Raw genomic sequence first — 19,938 nt, forward strand, 5'->3', positions numbered from 1 at the left:
ATAGCAGTTAATCGGTTCACAGGGCTAAAGTGTTTCAGACATTATATTGACTGAAATTGTAAGATATACATAGACACTGGAGAGCACTTGCTGTAACTGGTTTCAAGTCACAGTTACAAAAATATATTTGTAACACCTTTTTTTTTCTTTTTTTTTCTCACAAAGGTAGCCTGATAGCACACACGTCTACAAGATGTCTGTTAAAGAGTGCTTTATCTGGAAAGCATCTGCAATGTACAAAGATCTGAGGGATGTTTTTAAGATGTCAGTTTTACATACATTCTAACCCTTTCATGCATGAATTATGAAAAACATTATCTAGATTTTTTTTAAGATTCTTTTTATCACTTTAATATGATGCTAAAATTGAAAATCATAATTTTTTTTACAAAATTCAGTTTTATTTAAAAATTATTCAACCGTCCACGTATGTGGACACCATGCAACAAAGGCGTAAAATGGGACAAAAAGCCACAGATGACAATATGGAACATTGTGTTTTTTTTTTTGTCATGTTATGCTATGTATATCAGCTCAGTTATTAAAAATGCTAATATTACAATATAACAACGATAAAACACCTATTGTAGGAACTATAATGGTAGTTACATATGTGGGGAAACCTAGTAGCAATATGGACTGGGCTTTGCAGGCCCATACTCCTCATCAGCGGTCACTGTCACTTCCTCTGTCCTCTGGGATATTCTATATTATTCTGTACTGAATGCTTGACCTGTGCTGTCCCTTTTTGGAAGGCAAAATGCAAATTTGTCTCGGTATGTATGTGTAAAGTTGCCATTTAATGCTGTAATATGTAATTTTAAATGGTTATTTATGTTGATATATTTGTTAAATGTCTGTTTTATTACAATATAAGACAATTCAAAACATAATTGCAAAAATAGAACAGATATACTAGCAGGTTACAGAAATCAGACTTTATGCAATCTGACTCCACTGTTGCATGACGTCCACATGCGTGGACAGTTAGTTTTTGGTGTATAAAAACTACATTTTACTCTAAATTTTAGTTTATAAAATACTAACTTATTCATCATACTATACTGTAAAAGCTAATATTTTATTTTAGCTCAATCGACCTCCTTGTATAAAAGTTTTTCACAGATATGCCTGGGGCATTTGGCACATGGCTATTGCTGTCAGCCATCTTGGATTAATGATGTCATCAAGCAATGAATATTTGGAATACAAGACAGTGGACACTGTTACAATATTGCTGTCAGTCTACTGACACTGCCCTCACATGGTTTGGAGAAAATTACCATGACAAATGAACTCTAAATGGAGTTAAATTAACTGTCCCCAAATGTGGACACCATGCATGAAAGGGCTAAATCATACACATCTTACAGACGTTTTCTAAATGTCTATTTAACGTCTGACTGGAAATGTTCTAGAGACGTTTTGCAGATGAAAAAAACACTCTAAAAAAAAAAAAAACGTCTTCCAGATGTTAACACGCACAGCAAATAGACATCTCTGAGATGTACGTGTACTTACACTATGGTATTTTGGGGTTCCATGTACATACAATTATTAGTAATATGGTATATGGCAAAATATGATGGAATTATAAATTGATACAAAGCGCTTAAAAGGTCTTGCGAGCGAACGCAAAGTTTCTCGGGGGAACTCAAAACATTTTGCAAGCGAACTCAAAGTTTCTCGGGGGGAACGCAAAGCGTTTCGTGAGCGATCGCAAGTTTTCTCGGGGGAACTCAAAACATTTTGCAAGCGAACTCAAAGTTTCTCGAGGGGGAACGCAAAGCGTTTCGTGAGCGATCGCAAAGTTTCTCGGGGGGAACGCAAAACATTTTGTGAGCAAATGCAAAGTTTCTCGGGGGGACTGCAAAGCGTTTTGTGAGCGATCGCAAAGTTTCTCGGGGGGGAAGCAAAGGTTTCGCGAGGGAACAGAGTTTCTCGGAGGAATGCAAAACATTTTACAAGCAAACACAAAGTTTCTTGGTGGAGCGCAAAACTTTTTGCGAGTGAACGTAGTTTCCTGGGGGAACGTAAAACATTTTGCGACCGAATGCAAAGTTTCTCAGGGGAAAGCAAAGGTTTCGCGAGGGAACACAGAGTTTCTCGGAGGAATGCAAAACATTTTACGAGCAAACACAAAGTTTCTTGGTGGAGCGCAAAACTTTTTACGAGTGAACGTAGTTTCCTGGGGGAACGTAAAACATTTTGCGACCGAACGCAAAGTTTCTCAGGGGAAAGCAAAGGTTTCACGAGCAGACACAAAGTTTCTCTGGGGAAAGCAAAACATTTTGTGAGCCAATGCAAATTTTCTCAGGGGAATACAAAACATTTTACGAGCAAACAGAGTTTCTTGGGGAGCGCAAAACGTTTTGCGAGTGAACATAGTTTTTCCCGGGGGAACGCAAAACATTTTGCGAGCAAATGCAAAGTTTCTCGGGGGAACGCAAAACATTTGTGAGAGAACGCAAAAACATTTACATTTTTTTCCTCCCGTCTCATAATTTTTTTCCCATGGAATAAAAAAAAAAAAAAATTGTTTTGCAATAATTCATTATGTTTAATTCATCATGCATTTTTAAATTGATATTATTCTATTTATAAGTCCCAGGGAGCCACTTTAGGTGGCCTTAACTACTATGTACTAACATTTTAATTAATCATTTGATACAATGCACTTATTGTGTACATGCATGTTTTTACATTGTACTTACATTTTTAAATATACCTGTATGTAATTACATCTGTAATTAATTTCTGTAGTTACATTTGTAATTACACTGTTGACCCTTCCCTTACACCTAACCCTACCCTTTAACTTACCCATACCACCACACCTGTCCCTAACCCTACCCATATCCCACCTCAATATCAGCAAAAGTGTTTTGCAATACAATATAAACACAGTAAGTATATTGTACTTATTTTGTGATGTAAGTACATAGTAGTTAAGGCCACCTAATATAAAGTGCGGCCAGCCCTAGTTTGTAACCATAACTAAGGGAAAAAAAAAACAAATCTGCATATGGTTTGAAAAAAATCTCCTATCTATGTCACGGATATTATTTTTCTCAAACATTAGAAATGCATATTTATTCATGACAATATACTGTACATACTTGCCATAATATTTTAGGAAGCAATTGACATTTGGGGGTCCATTGTATTATTATTATTATTTATTTTTGTTTAGATTATTTCACAGCTCTCACTATACTCAATACCGAACCAGTCAACCGATTTCTGTCTATGCTCTTGTCCCATAATAAATAATTCCAACTCAAATTCAGATTTCACATATTTGGTAGGATAATGTACAGTTCGCTTTGTGTTGGTGTCCTGATTACTCTGTTGTGGTTTATTTTGCGATAATGGATGTTAATTATATATGTTTGAGGATCTCCAAACAGAAATGTCTGAAAGCTTGACAATCATTTCACCCATCACATCTCACGGTTTCCAACGCCCATGCACCAGCTGACTATGCTGATGTCAGAAAGCTTATTCGCACCTTTGTGTGTGTGCATGTGTGTGAACCAGTGAGAGCGCGTGGTTATTTTTGGCTCTGCCTCACAGCTCTGCGGTGCCGTGGCAACTCGAATGAATGTGACTGACAGTTACTGGCTGATCAGTGCCTCTGTGACCTCCAGAAAATGGAGGACGGTTTGGAGCCACATCCTGTCTTCGCATCCTAATTAAATCATTGTAAACAACTAAACCAATGAGAGAGATGGGAAATAGAATAAACACAGCTTATAATGATGAGTTATTAGGTCTGACTCGTCACAACAGTGTCAAGAAGTGGGAGCAAAACAAGCGTTTTTGTGCACTCGCCTGCGCATGTTCCAATGTGTGGGTGGGTGGGTGTGTGTGGAGGTCTACGTCAGTGGTTGGAGAAGAGTGTGAATCTTCAGAAAAAGATGGATGGGGGAGGAAAGAAGAATGCAGATAGTGGAGAGACGGCATAAATAGACAAGGGTGGTAATTGCTGATGACGAGTTGTTTTGGATAGATCATTTGAACGTGCTCCTCCCAAACTTTGTTAATAAAACTTCATAAAATGATGGGTCCCATATCAAATCAATACAGAACGCGGTTTGTTCTGTATTTTACATAGGTCAACACATAGTTGAATAAACACATGATGATGCACAGTTTGCCAAAGAGCATTTTCAGTTAGGCCTACTCACCATGCTGCTAAAGGGCAAGGCCTTGTTTTTTAATTTGGATTATCTATTAAAATAATATTTCATACATTATCGGAGCTTGTTAGACAGATAATTGTTATATTTTTTAGACATTAGGCCTATTAGACAGATTATGAATTAATGGATTATATATTTTTTTTAAATCCTTTATATAGGCCTATATAAATAATGCTATCTGTCATATACAATTTATGATATTTAAAAAAATAGTTTATTTAGTTAAAAATTGTATTAAAAAAATATTTAACAAAATGTATTCTTACCTTTATAGTCCAAAAAGCCCATTCACGATAAACTTGTACAGTCTGCAATATACTGAGGATGTGCAATCCTAAAGCCTTTATGTAAATATATCGTGTTTATCTGACACTGCAAATATATATAGCAAACTCATTTTGGGTGGGTATCCCTTTAAGTGTTGATGTCACTACCATGTTGGTTGTTTTTATATGATATCACAGCAGGCTTTCATTAATTCCAGAGTTTCCAGCATGTAATTACGAGTCCAAAGACTGTTTTTTACTTATCAGAAACTAGTAATTATAGTTATTCCAAAATGACATGAACATACTATTCCCCTCTTTGACTTTGCAAGCGAGCAGAGCACTGTGATGCGACAAACTAGATGCTCTTGTGATAATCATTAAAGTGCTGTCACGCACTTGCAGTGTAAGCAGCTTTGTTCATTTAATGGGAGCGTTCTATTTTATCACATAAGATGGCTAGCACGGTGTGGATGTGGAGTAAAAACATGTTCTCTCGCTACCTTTTCTGCTGCATGTAGGTCAGCTTCCTTTCTCTGCTTCTTTCTCCCTCCCTCTCTTTTTTCTTTCTCTCTACATTCTCATCACATCTTGCACAGCGTGCAGAGAACTATTACAGATGTGTTAATGTGCTCACCACTCTTAATAAAGCAGACACACATTCACAAACCACACCTAAACATTATTTTCTCAGACGATAATTCTTAAAATGGTTACACATTTTCTCATGTTCATCTGTACAAAAACGAATTACATACTACAACTAAAATTGATTGTTCCTGGATGCTGACTGGTAAATACCGCATATGAAACTGAAAACACAGTATATTAGTGTCCGTAATATTATTAAAAAAACAATAAGATACTTATGCTAATACTGTGAATATCACTACTCAAGAGGTGCCTTATGCCTAACAACTCGCTTTAGCTGTGATTATATTCATGAACTATTCCCAAATATGTCACAGTATAAATATGAATCTAAGTCACTCTGGATAAGATTGTCTACTAAATGTAAATATAGCATTATTGCTTTAAGTCAACGTGAAATCAAAACATTAAACATTTTGGACTTAATAAATGCAAATTACTTTATTATTAAAAAAACAATTTACTGTTAGCCTAAATGTTACATAATCTTTCTGGGATGGCACACCCACTTTTCACCATACAATCAGTTTTGCTAAATAAAATCAAGTCCCATATCCTATATTATTTCTTGTTGACCATCCTGTTTCAATTGGAAATATGTCACATTATGGAAGTAAAATGGGCTGCGAATGCGAACAGCAGTTCTCATTGACTTTAAATAAGCACTGGCAGCCATTTTAGAGGTGTTGGCTTCTGAAGTGTTGTAATGCATGTATAGGTTTATAGCAGTAGGACAGATTGTTCTGTGGTCAGGCCCTCGGTCTCTTCCTCCACAGTGCCCATGCCCCACAGGGCCCCAGATGGCAGCTGGCAGATAGAGCAAGAGAGTTTTTTAGACTGGAAAAGATGCTGCGGGGTTCCAGATATCTGCTGTGAATGGACATGTTGCGCAGATCACAGTCTTTTGCACAGAATCAGCTCTTATATTTTTCTTCATCCAAATGTGCCCATTGTTTTTTTAGCTATAGATGACAGGACATTTTTTAGACACTGTTTCCAAGAACGCAGGCAAATGGCCTGGAAAAGGCTGAGCTGTGTCCTTGCATTAGCATCACCTGAACTGTTTTATTTTTTTCCTCCAGGAAACGAAACAACACTACCTATGAGTCTGCATATCTGTGCCACCCTGGGAAAAGTGTTGGAAGCAAGTAAGGTCTGGCAAGACTCCTGAGACACTCTCGGACCTGTCACGTCATTAAAGAGTGGACGCACAATCTGTCAAGCTCAACGCAGACCCCTTAAGGAATTCTGTTCTTTTAAGGACTGGGAGAACGCCTTCCAGATCTTTCCGATGCCACATGAGCACCTCCCTGAAAAGACTTTGCTTATCAAAACAAAGGTCAGGGAGGTGTAAGTGCAGTTGATCTCAAGAAGAAGCAAGAATAGTGCGGGGCCATACCACAACGGGGGCTTGAAACAGGAAGAAGGTTGTGACATTGAGGTGGATGTCGTTTCTGTTATGTCGCTTGCATCAGTTCCTTTCTGAAACTCATATGGACGTTTGGCTAACAACAGTATTAAACTAAACAGTATTTCTTAGTAAGATCCTAAGATTCTCTTCAAGGTACTCTGTGTTTAGGTCCTCCTTGTATTTATGTCCAAATAAATGTGCTGTAGCAGTGAAAACCCTGAAACAATTGCCAACATATCTTCTGATCTTGAGTGTGATGCACTTTGAAGTGTTCAGCCATTTATTTGTAAGAAATAATATCATTGAATATACATCAAACACTCATTTGTGCAATATCAGTAAACAGGGTGTAAGTCATTGCCTCGAAACTTTGTAAACCACTGGAGCCACAAGCTGCAACTTCTTGTGACATCTGAAGCAAGACACAGTCGTCTGTGGTCCTTCAGGGCTTTTTATACTGTGCACTGGCTATAAGTCTTTGTCCATCTGTGCCACATAAAGACTCAGGGTGACGCAGCCTGTGACCAAGGAGGGACTTTGAGACAGCAATGGACAAACCCATCCGTCCTCACGTCCCCTGCAATGGCTGAGTGTCCTCCACCAGTGCACTGAAGACGTTCTCTGCAGGACCGTACGCTAAACCCAGTTCCTCTAGCCAAGAACACCACGCCTAAGAGTGAATGTCCTGCCTCCGGCGCCAACCTGTGACCATCCCTATGGACACCGTTAAGATCATCCAGTCGGAGAAGTTCCCTCGGGAGTGTCCGGTCCCCGTGACCCAGCCTCGCTACGCACCACCTCCCCGCGTGGCCTGGGATGGAGGAGGCGAGGGCGAGGTTATTGTTAACCAGGCATGTGGCGACCTGACCATGGAGATCAATGGGAACACTGTGGTCTCACCCAGACCCCTAGTGTCTCCCTCTGCCCCCGTCCTCCGCCGTGAAGCCAGTTATCTTGCCCAGCGCAAGGCCAGCACGTCCGACATCTGCTACCATCAGTTCCACTACAAGATGGACAATGTAATCGTCAACCAATACGTGCTCCGCTCTTCCTCCACCTCTTCCTCCTCATCCTCCACCTCCTCAGGCCCAGTAATGCCATGTGAACCACTGGACTGCCCAACATGTGGACACACCTATAACTTTGCCGGCAAGCGGCCACGCATCCTGTCCTGTTTGCACTCGGTGTGTGAGGAGTGCCTGCAGATCTTGTATGAGTCCTGTCCCAAGTACAAGTTCATCTCCTGCCCCACTTGCCGCCGTGAGACAGTGCTCTTCACCGATTACGGGCTAGCCGCGCTGGCCATCAACACCAGCATCCTCAGCCGGCTGCCACCCGACCCGGCGGGGGCCGTGCAGTGGGGCAGCGATGGTGACCGCAGCTGCTATCAGACGGTCCGCCAGTACTGTCAGTCGGCTTGCACTTGCCACATTGCCAACCCCCTTTCCTCCTGTGGCATCATGTAGACCGGAGAGGGCTGATGACCGGCACAACTCATCCCAACAGCTATTCACCTGTGGCCACCATCTGAAAACCTTGAGTCACACACATTCACCTTCTCCGAAGGGTCACAGATGTATCTGTATATTTGATAGCACAGGATGCTATGTGGACTTGAAGTGAAAAGGACACTTGTGTGCAAAGACAAAGATATGAAATATCAGAGTAAATGTATTTTATGTATGAAATGATTTCCCTATAGCCCTCGATCTCTTGTTTGGATGTGTTCGTCATTGACATCTCTTTACATGGGAATGCCAAGGGAAGTCTATCTCCCCCCATACTGGGTATAATAAAGACTAATAAAGAATTTAAAGTCAAACTTTTTGTTTGGTCTAAACTCTCAGTAGCTAATTTAGGTGCTATAAGCAATTCAGCAATTTTGCTAACATTTTCTAAACCTTGGCTACATCCAAAATCACATACTCTAGAGTAGATACTATATTGAAAAAGTAATTACTTGTGACCATTAAAAAATATGTTCTTTATAGCTTTAGAATTCACGCTCGCTTTTCACTTTTGCTTTCGAATTTGCGATCATGAGTACTCTGTTTATTTATAAGATATTTGGGTTACACTTTATTTCGATAGTCCACTTTAAACATTCTACTAACTATAAGTAACTTTGCAACTACATGTCAACTAACGGTCATTAGATTATTAGTTGACTGATAGTAGACTGGTAGGTTATGGTTAGGTGTTAGGGTTCGGGTTAGTAGAATAAGTTGAATTGTAGTTGCCAAGTTACTTATAGTCAGTAGAATGTCTGTTTGGGGACCAACAAAATAAAGTTTTAGTAAATATTAAGCAGACAGTCTACAAATACTCTAATGACTGCTAGTTGACATGTAGTTGCAAAGTTACTTATAGTTAGTAGAATGTCTAAAGTGGACTATCAAAATAAAGTGTTACCGATATTTGTCAGGATCTGTTGTGCACAAAATCCTCTACAATCTTCCTGTCAGTCATCTTCCCTTACTAACTTCAGTGAATCAGTGAAATCTGATGTACTGTAATGTAACTGACAACCGCAGCAAGCCTAACCATGTCCCTTTAGGGACTCCGTAGAATGCGTTACTCATTCAGATTTAGGCTTCAGGCACGTCCCTGGTGTCCATTGGATGGGCACTTCAGAATCTCTGCACTGCAGTAGCAAGAACTTTCCTTTTTTTAAAATAACTTATCGCCTACTACATTTACTGTGAATTCGGACATCCTACTCTTTTTACATACTGTTAGACTATGTAGTAGAGAAGTATGCAATTTAGGATGCAGCCTTACTAACTGAATTCGGCTGCACTCATTTCTACAACCATTGCCCCCTCTATCCAAAACCACACCCTCCTCAGACATGCAAGCCAACCAGATGTCAAGAACCCCCCCCCAGCCCCCCCCCAACACACACAAAAAAAAGTTAACTCATAAAAAAATTATACGGATCTGAAAAAATATATTTAGTTTATGTGATGGAGATAACTGACATTTCAAATTACATTAAATATGCACATATTTACATATGTTCTACAAGCCTAGAAAATGATCCTGTTCAAAAGTTTACATGCTAAAGTTCTTAATATCATGTGTTACCTCATCAAGCATCATTGACTGTTTGCAGCCTTTTGTGATAGTTGTGTAAAAATTCTTATTGTGGATAAATTAAGTAATTATTTTGTATTGTGGAATATATTAAAAACTGTATCTCTCTTTTTAAAAATATGCAAAATATCCAATTCTGCTAGGGGAATGTAATCTTACTGTATGTGACAGGATGTAAACTTGATAACACAGCTGTATATTGTATATTTTATTACATTAAACAATTATTATTAAAACACTTTACACTTACAAAATAAGGTGAAAGAAAAACTGTTTTAGCAGCAAAGGCTGTAGTATTGAGATTGACAATGATCAATGATAATATAAATAAAATGAAAGGATCCAGCAATGAAAATGAAACAATTGCAATGATTTGCAGAGCAAATATAACAAATAAAAAGTGCATTGGCAGTTCTACAGAACAATTAAGTACATGATTATTAGTATTACTCAGTACTTTATATAAGTGCTTTATATTGATTAAAACACAAAGGCCCGGTTTCACCGACAGGGTTTAGATTAAGCCAGGATTAGGCTTTTGTTCATTTAGGGCATTTAAGTAACTTTTATAAACGTGCCTTAGAAAAAAACATTGCTGTGCATCTTGAGACAAAACAGGCTCTGACATATTTTAAGATATGTCAGTGCAAGTTGCTTAAACCAATCGGTTAAACCAGCTCAAACATGCATTTTAGTCTGGGACTAGGCTTAAACCTGGTCTATGAAACCGGGAGATAGTACACATAATAATGCCATAATCATCAGGTAAATGGGAGGTGTATGACTACTTTGAAACACCATATAGGCATCAGTGTGACCTGAATGTCAGAGACGTGTGCTCATCGCTCTGCTCCTGAAAATCTTTGGCAGTTTTGTTTTCTTCGTAGGCTGAAAGCTTTGAGTAAAGGTACATTTATGAAGATACACTTAATAAATCAACATTAACAAATGATAAAATGATACATAATCATTAAAACAGGGATCATATAAAAATGTTGTCAACTCTTACCTTTTACTTTCTCTGTCAGACTGTTTTGTTCCCTGCCTTCGAAATGATGCAAATTTCAGCTTTTGGATCGTACTTAGCTTTTTGTGTTCATTTTCTGGTAGCTGGTTTAACAAAGAGAGGAACAGTGATATTATAATAACTTCCAACATCCACATTTTCATGCTGCTTATACTACTATTATTATTAAAGGGATAGTTCACCCACAAATGAAATCCAGTCATTACACACACTCGTTTTGTTCGAAACTTGTATTAATGAGTTTTTTCAGTGCAGCACAAAATAAAAAGTTTAGCAGATCCATAAGATACCAGTCCATGACTTTAAAAGCTTTATATATTGCACTGTAAGTCTTCTGAAGCCATACGATAGCTTTCTATTCTGAAAAAAATAAGCTTTTTTTATCAACAACTAATTTCATAATCAAACAGGTTTGCGAAAGACAAGTAAATTATCGAGTTTTCATTTTAGGTCAACCTATTCCTTTAATATGTTTTGTTAATGTTTTGGTTCCCTCACTGTTCACTTACTGGATCTTTACCATCAGGCTCCTCGACTAAGATATCTGCAATAGGTTCGTCTCGAGCAAACCTTGTTCTCCCTGTAGGACAGACATTTATTTTTAACAGACATCCACTAATGCCAGAATGTCTCTTTTTAACATATTTAAGCTAGCACTGAGTTCATCTGTCAAAAACAATTGAGACTCACTGTGACGGCTGATGGCTGCCTGAGTGTCAGATACTGATCTGTGCCGAAACCCCATGGATTCCTTCAGGCGAGACGATCCACTGTCTGGATCTTCATGACCCAGAATCTGCAAACGTTGGCTGGCAGGATAGCTTGTTTCCTCCTTGTGCAAGCTTACACACTGAAAACATTCAGTTAGAGAGTTAATGTGCTGGAAATATGAGGCTTCAGTTTACAGGAAACAATAAGAAGTCATTTGACACCACTTTTGACAGACCAAATTGATAGAACGGGAATGTCTTTAGAGAGTTATATGACCTAAAACAGCAACTGTATGATATATCGGTGTCTCTAACCTCTATTTCAGCATGCTGACTCTTCAGGATCTCCACCTCCTTCTGCAGGCTGTGGTTTTGCTGCTGTAGCTTTGCGATGTTCTCCAGCATCCTGCACACCTGCTCCAGGTACAGCAACCCTGGAGAGAGCTTGTCCAGCCTGTATTGATCACCGTCTGCAAACTGCTGAGACAGAGAGATCAAGACCTGTATTCATTAAGATTCCCAGTGTTGGGAACAGTACAGCTTTTGTCGTCTAATTACGGGATATAAAAGGCAAAAACTAATCAAAGAACATTATTTGTACTGTATAAAATGTTCTAGATTCAGATTTCGCTAATTTTAGCACTAAATAATTTACCGATTAGGCTATAGATATGAACTTCTATACGGAGCTGATGAACAAATAAAAATCTCAACATAGGGAAGCTGAGCTTATGAAGTCCCTTTAAAGGAAGTGAATGTAAATAAAAATGTTAAAGCAGAAGTGCGTGATTTTGATACGCATCACAAAACGGATTTTTTAAAATAGGTAATGACTGACTGTTGTTAATCAGGTTTTCTGAACACTCCCGCTTTCAGCTATTGTTTAACTAAACAGATAGCCCAAAATTATGCAAATGTCTGAGATAATATTGCTGATTAAACAGAGTAATGTTTTGATAATGCCACAGTTGTCCCTTTACAGGGAAATCAACCGACAAATGGCTTGTAATTTACTCTGCATATTAAGCTGAGATAGAAGATTTTAACATAAATGATAGGTATTTTAACATAACAATTCAAAACACACAATTCACCATTAATAAAGAGCAGTATGCAAATCAGGGTATGTTTACACGACAGTGATGTACTAAAAACAGACGATAACGTTGCCCCCGTTCACAAGAATCTGCGAAAATGACAGGCTGTATTATGCATGCCAGGCCAGTAGTTGGAGATAATAAATAAATGTGTCTTTTGTAAGTAATAAGTAAATTATGTCTTTTGGAGATGCGTATTTCGTGAACAACATAATACGCATGCGCATTACGTTTTTTTGTTGTTTACATGGAGACGGTCAAAGTATTGTTTTCAAAACCTTGCACTTTGAAACCTGTTTTCAAAAGCTTGCATTTTTAGGCCACAAAATGATAGGCCAAAACGGATAAAAAGTTTTCCATATTCAGTCGTGTAAACATACCCTCAATGCCTATCTGACTTTATCTGAAACCAATTAAAAAAATTAAAATGCCTGAATAATACAGTTGACTTTTGTCTGAATGTATGTCAGTGTGGTTGAGAACACTAGCTAGTATAAAAATATGATGATTTTAAAGATAGGAATTCACAAAAATTATTATTTATTTTTTTCAGCTAGAAGTGTTAAACCAACATTCAAAAAACTGTTTGTCTCAAAACATTATAGTTACTGAGATAATGAGTTAATGAGTTACTAATTCACCACTGACTCCCTCAAGATTTTCCTATGGGTTTTTTTTTGTTAATCTATGAGTAAAATAAAGCCTGTGGTAAACATAACTTGACGATACTTTGAAATTTTATTCTACAACGTAAACTGCACACCCATATCAAAAAAACACATTTTTGAAGCAGTTTAGTCTACCAGGTTTTGACATCATCCCATGCACCACTGATCAATGATAATATACTTAAATAAAATGAAAGGATCCAGCAATGAAAATGAAACAATTGCAATGATTTGCAGAGCAAATATAACATGCACCTCTTCCTCATGTGACAACTAGCCCCTAGACTCCTCTATTTAATAAAATTGCGATAACTACACTATAAACACTTTCTGGTGACATTTAAAAGGATAGTTCACCCAAAAATGAAAATTATCCCATGATTTACTCCCCCTAAAGCCATTATAAAGCATTTAAGATCAGAGTTATATTAAAAAAATGTCCTGGCTATTCCAAGATTTCTAATGGATGTGAATTGGAGCCCAAAATTTGAAGCCCAAAAAAGTGCATCCATCCATTATAAAAGTAATCCACACGGTTCTGGGGGGTTAATAAAAGCCATATAGAAAAATATCCATATTAAAAACTTTATAAAGTAAAATATCTAGCTACCGCCAGACCGCTGTCCATATTCATGACATCCATATGACATCGGACATAGCGTAAATGTTTTGAACTGCGAGAGGTGTTACACTTTCTTCGTAAGTTGAATACGGAAGGCGGTATGGTGGAAGCTAGATATTTAACTTCACACAGTTTTAAATATGGATATTTTTCTTACACAAACCCATCAATTTGTTTCAGAAGGCCTTTATTAACCCCCCGGTGCCGTGTGGATTACTTTAATAATGGGTGGATGCACTTTTTTGGGCTTTGAGATGGCCACTGTCATTATAAAGCTTGGAAGCTTGGACATTTAAAAAAAAAAATTAACTCTGATTGTATGTGTCTGAATAATGTCTACACCTAGGATGGCTTGAGGGTAAGTAAACCATGGGGTAATTTTCACTTTTGGGTGAACTATCCCTTTAACACCCAATTTCTTTAGAAGTTATACAAGGAAGACATTTGTTATTTCCTTATTAGAAGGAAAAGATTGTTTTGGTTATGGTTCTATACATTTTTCTTTCCCCCACTGTTCCTGTCCAAGCGATAACGTTCAGACATGTCCCACACAAATCTCTACCATTCCTCTCAGCCTGCTGGCACCATTCCAGTCATTCCTCTCTCACCTGAACCGACCGGTTCACAGTCTTAGAGCGCTTGTTTAACGTCTCCTGACACAGATCCACAACAGAGACCATAAAAAGGATGTCTAGACTGTGTATGTGCATTGTGTGTGTTCAAGAAAGATTAAAACGCGTGTTTCAGTGTGGTTAAATATGTAAGAGGTAACCTGCTCATTATGTACTATATTATGATGCATTATGTACCTGAGCTAGTCATAAAAGGTTATGCAACTTGAGGACTGCTTGTCATTTCTTGACCATGGGGACTCACATGACACAGGCAAAGTGCATTCAGAGCTCTTTGCCTTTGACCTTGACCATTTCATCTGTTGTTTCCGAGGAGATTTATGTAAAAACAAAAAAACTAATTTTTCCTAATATGTTGAAAATGGCTCTGTACATTTTTCTTGTCTTATTTGAATTAAATAAATGCAGTCTTGGCAAGCATAAAAGACTAATTTCATAAACATTAAAAAAATTGCGTATATATATCAGTCAATATCATTTTAATGGTAAATTATTTGATATAATTATAAAATTATTAATCGCTATATAATTTAACTGATGCTAATTTTATGTTACAGAGGAAAAAAAATTACAAAACAAAAACAAAACCATACAGTACATGAAGCCTATGATGCATATGACAAAAATGTGTGCAAACATCAGGTAAGTAATTTTGGAGTGTCAGGAACGTGAGGAGTGTCTGATGTCAAGTGTGTGACATGAAAAATTAGCTCATGTCGTGTGCGTGTCAAGCGCATCTGAAGCAGCTCACAATGAGGTAGCAAAGCACGTGTTCACAGGTGGAGCAGCATGATTACATTAGTCATAAAAGTGAATTATTTTATGACAAAGAGATATGCTAACCAGTGTTCCTTATTACAGCTAAATGGTTTCAATGAAAAGTAAACACAAACACAAGTTAACACCATGAGGTATTAAAAACAAAGATCTTTAAAGGAAGTAGATTTTGACTGCTTACCTTCAACTGGCTGTCTACTGGTTGGCAATGCTGGTCGTATTGAAGAGCTTTTCTGTAGAGCTCAGCTTTCTCGGGATCTGGAGGTTGTGAATGTGTTCTCCTTGGGCGAGCAAGCCGATGATGGGGTCTGGAGCTGGTTGGGTGATAGTTTTTCATCTGGTGTGAAGGTTCTCTCCATGAGGGTGCTTCTGTCCTTCTCAAGGCTTGCTCCAACTTCAGACATGTCGTTTTTGGAGCCACAGAGCTGAGAGAGACACATGAGGATGAGGAGGAGCAAATAGAAGGAGACGGGGATGAAGGTCGAACATCATCCACTGTACAGCCGAAAACTGGGTGTGATGCTTCAGATGTCAGTGCACTACACTGGTGAGAATGACAGGGACTAGTTGTACTAACCGTCTCAAATCCTGAGTCCTCAGATTCTGATTTTACATTGGATAATGGGACGGAGTCCCTAGATACAAAGTCTAATCTGTCCAAACCATCTTCTGACTGATGGTATAAATCCGGGTAGCCTTCAGTCACCCAACTCTCAAGAAGATTCCCAAAATTTCTATATAGGTTCATTGATAATGAATTTCTCTCTTCCGGTACTCCGTTTCTATCCCCAGACTCTTGTAGTCAGTCAGGACACTTGAATCTCCTCGCAGCACCTTGACTTTCTCACAGCTGGCTAGAAACTTGCAGGTCGGTTTTTGTCACATTGAACTAAAAACACCTTTCAAGGGCCGCCCACATTTCGACTCCTATGCTTCTCAATCAGCTTCTGACAACAGCTCCACTTCCGGTGCCGTTCCTAAAATCCTGAGCTCATGTTCTTGGCAGATCTGTCAAGACATGTTGTGAGGGTGTTGAAACTTTCACAAAGCCTTTAAACAAAGAAACTGCTGGTATGCATCCTGAGAAGAATAAGCAAAGGTCTCCATAGCACTGAGAGGATCACAATTTAGGGCCACATTATGGGGAAGAAATACAGTACACCAACGATACTCATATAAGGGCAATATTTCATACTACTGCTATACTTAATTATGCACAGTTTTGTTTGTTGTTAGGATCATAAAAAGTTTTCAAAGTTTTAGGATGGTCTTCCTCTGTGGTCTAACAGCGATCAACAATGTCAAAATGACTGAAATGGCCAATCAAGAAGAATGCCAGTGCGATACTTCAGTTTTACTGGTAAAGAAGTGCAAGGCAAGATTTAAGTAGCCAAACATTTAATATTTGACAAGTGTTTTACTATAGAAATGGTAAATTGCCGATAGTAATATTACGTGATGCAAACTACCTTTTTTGCCACTTTGAATGTGACAAAAAAAATAGGCCTTTTAAGTGATTCATGTAATTCATAATTGAATGTGATGAGACAAGAAACATATAAGACAAAAAATGAGTTTGGTCCCTCACTGTTCAAGACAATGTTATGTTCTTGATCCAGCATTATATGATGGTACTTTGCGAATTCATAAATATACAGTACACACAAGAACTTAATAAAGTGTATTTGTAACATTTAATTTTAAGAATTGTTCATTTGTTAAGCGTCATTATTGGTCAACAGAACCAACTCAAGTTTGGAGAAAGGGTACTTCAGAGTCATTTTTTCACATAGCTTATCATTTATAAAAAAAGAATGCATTGATAGGACCATAGAGTTTCATTCATTTAGCAGGAGCCGCACAGAGGACTAGACATTCCTTTCTAATGATAACATCAGCATTCCTCACTGTGTAGGACAAATGAAAATATGCAACATCAGAGAAAAACGGTCAAACTGTTAAACACTAATAACGATACATGCAAAGTAAATGTGCAGTGCCCTCCAATGAAGAAATTGTATTCAGGATGAATAGGTTTATGGAATTATGTCAATATTCTGTGTTATTAACTTCATGCAATAATGATTGCACATACTAAAACTGAGTTATAGCCTACTGTACCTAAATAGGCCTATTTATTTGCACATGTTAAGGTGTCAAGAAGAAACTGGCCACCGCAACGTCAATGCATTTATTTGCATTGTGGTCCATTGATTAAGGGGATCCAGACCTCAGGCCTTCTGAGAACAATGGTTAAAGGGATAGTTCAACCTAAAATGAAAATTCTGTCATCATTTACTCACCCTCAAGTTGTTCCAAACCTGTATGAGTTTCTTTGTTCTGCTGAACACAAAAGAAGATATTATGAAGAATGTTTCAAACCAAGCAGATAGAGCAACCATTGACTACCATAGTAGGGAAAAATACTATAGTAGTCAATAGTTCCTCTTTCTGCTTTGTTACAAACAGTCTTCAATCTTCATCTTCTTTTGTGTCTTAAGTTGAGCAAGTACATAACAGCCAGTGATCAAAATATCTACTTACCTTAGCCAGATTCACAACGGTAAGCATGTAATAATGTGTTATAATTTGAGTGGTACTGGTGGATTTCTGCGGGAAATTCGAGCATGGTGTCTTTGCGTCATTACGTCACATCTGTATAAATAAAGAAGGAGTCCGGCTCGCATGTGAGGATGCTGCAGGTGGCGGATCATTTATAGCCTTTTCTCACAGCAGCTGGAATCATTTAATTGACCATTTTGATGGCGGATTGTAATCCAGGATGGTCCAAACGACAATCGTGACAACTGGAGATTCACCCGGTCAAAAACAAAAGATTGTAAAGAAGACATCTGCAGGTAATACACAGATAATACACACTAATACACGTAGTCATGCAATGCTGATGTTGTTAACATTAACAATTTGAGAACAAAGTATAGCAATAATAATAATTTGCTTGTAAATTTGTTTAGATTACATTTTATGGTGAAAATTCTTACTTTGGTCATACTTCCAAGACGTAGAATCTGTGATTCCGAAGAACAGTACACACAGTGTTGGGGAGTAACTAGCTAAATGTAAATAGATTAAGTAATTCAATTACAAAATAAATGTAACTGTAATCCGTTACAGTTACTGAGAATTAAAAAAAAAATTAAATTACAGTTAGGCTACTTATTAATGTTAATGATTACAAAGGGTATATGCCTGTTTGTATATGCCTGTTTTTGATGTGCAAAATGCCTCCTGCCAGTTAAAGGCCATTTAGTGAAGCAATGCTATTTTGATACTTTTGATTGGTTCTCGTTTGAATTTGCAGAGCACCACATGCCAATTACATCAACCCACATTGCCGCTGGAAGCTTAGGCTTCAACCTGTCTGAGAGTTGCCATCATAGTCAGTGATAAAAATGTGTTCCAGTGCTGGAAATTAGAAAAGTAATCAAAAAGTAATGGAATGTAATCAGTTACATTACTTTAATAAAGAAATTGAGATAGTTACACTAGGCCTACTTATTACATTTTCAATAGGGTAACTTGTAATCTGTAACCTATTACATTTCAAAAGTAACCTTCCCAACACTTTACACACGTGTATAATACAGACGAATGACAGCAAGCCGCACATACTATTCAAAACATTATTCATCCGTGCTGAGGAGCTGTGCCGAGGCACGATTCACGTAAAGATGACAATTCCACAAATAACTGCAATTGCAGGTTTCAAACAGAGATGGCGACAAAGAGGCAAAACTTTCGGGCTGCAGCTTTAAAGGGTTAGTTCACCCAAATATTTAAATTCTGTCATTAATTACTCACCCTCATGTCGTTCGACACCCGTAAGACCTCCGTTCATATTCGGAACACAAATGAAGATATATTTTAGTTGAAAGCTGATGGCTGAGAAAGGCTTCAGATAGGCCTCCATTGGCATTCAGTACATTTACACTCCCAAGACCCATAAAAGGCACTTAAAACGTCGTTACAAAGTCCATCTCACCACAGTGACTCTACAATAATTTTTCGATGCGACGACAATAGTTTTTGTGCGCAAAAAAAAATCAAAATAACACCTTAATCCAACTTGTTCTTGTTTTCCGTGTGTGCCTCCATGACGCATGCGCGAGAATATGACGTAGCGCCGGGGTTCGGGAATCCATGAAATGCACACTTTAGCCCGATTTTGAGAACTACGCCGAGACCTAAAGCACGATCAATGTAGAATTCAACAGCTTAGATACGCGCGTCTTCCTCTGATTGTAAACAAATCGCTTCTGGGTCATGTGTCCGAACGCCGGATCTGCGTCATATTCTTGCGCATGCGTCGTGGAGGCACACACGGAAGACAAGAACAAGTTGGATAAAGGTGTTATTTTTATTTTTTTTTGCGCACAAAAACTATTGTCGTCGCATCGTAAAATTATTGTAGAGTCACTGTGGTGAGATGGACTTTGTAACAACGTTTTAAGTGCCTTTTATGGGTCTTGGGAGTGTAAATGTACTGAATGCCAATGGAGGCCTATCTGAAGCCTTTCTCAGCCATCAGCTTTCAACAAAAATATCTTCATTTGTGTTCCGAATATGAACGGAGGTCTTACGGGTGTCGAACGACATGAGGGTGAGTAATTAATGACAGAATTTTCATTTTTGGGTGAACTAACCCTTTAAGTAATGCCATTATAAGAAAAACTTTAGTCGAGTCAACTTTATTGAAGTTTCATTTTTGGAGAACTATCCCTTTAATATCATATTTCCCGTCAGTAAAATGGCTAG

At 38.1% G+C, this 19,938-nt stretch overlaps 2 protein-coding genes across 3 annotated transcripts in view; one reads left to right on the top strand and one right to left on the bottom strand.

Moving 5' to 3' along the window:
- rnf208 (ring finger protein 208) overlaps positions 1-9,539 on the top strand; it is a 22,221-nt gene extending 12,682 nt beyond the window's left edge. Inside the window, exon 2 of the mRNA XM_079803971.1 lies at positions 6,205-9,539. Coding sequence (XP_079660097.1) covers positions 7,214-7,999 — 786 coding nt within the window. The 5' untranslated portion in view covers positions 6,205-7,213 and the 3' untranslated portion in view covers positions 8,000-9,539. The remainder of the gene's footprint in view (positions 1-6,204) is intronic.
- On the bottom strand, positions 9,468-16,117 carry LOC307118358 (uncharacterized protein). 2 transcript variants are annotated; one of them, XM_079803970.1, is made up of 6 exons: positions 15,344-16,117; positions 11,682-11,843; positions 11,347-11,506; positions 11,166-11,236; positions 10,639-10,739; positions 9,468-10,524 (listed from the first exon to the last, which is right to left on the bottom strand). In XM_079803970.1, exons 1-6 carry the CDS (start codon positions 15,908-15,910, stop codon positions 10,455-10,457), a joined length of 1,131 nt encoding a protein of 376 aa, XP_079660096.1. In that variant the 5' UTR covers positions 15,911-16,117; the 3' UTR covers positions 9,468-10,454. The 2 variants fall into 2 exon arrangements, with proteins under 2 accessions (XP_079660096.1, XP_079660095.1); XM_079803969.1 differs by having other exon boundaries at positions 9,824-10,524; positions 11,682-11,846.
- Between the last annotated feature and the right edge of the window lie 3,821 nt (positions 16,118-19,938).

The sequence above is a fragment of the Gobio gobio genome (assembly GCF_949357685.1).
Source record: "Gobio gobio genome assembly, chromosome: 22".
Classification (NCBI taxonomy): Eukaryota; Metazoa; Chordata; class Actinopteri; order Cypriniformes; family Gobionidae; genus Gobio; species Gobio gobio.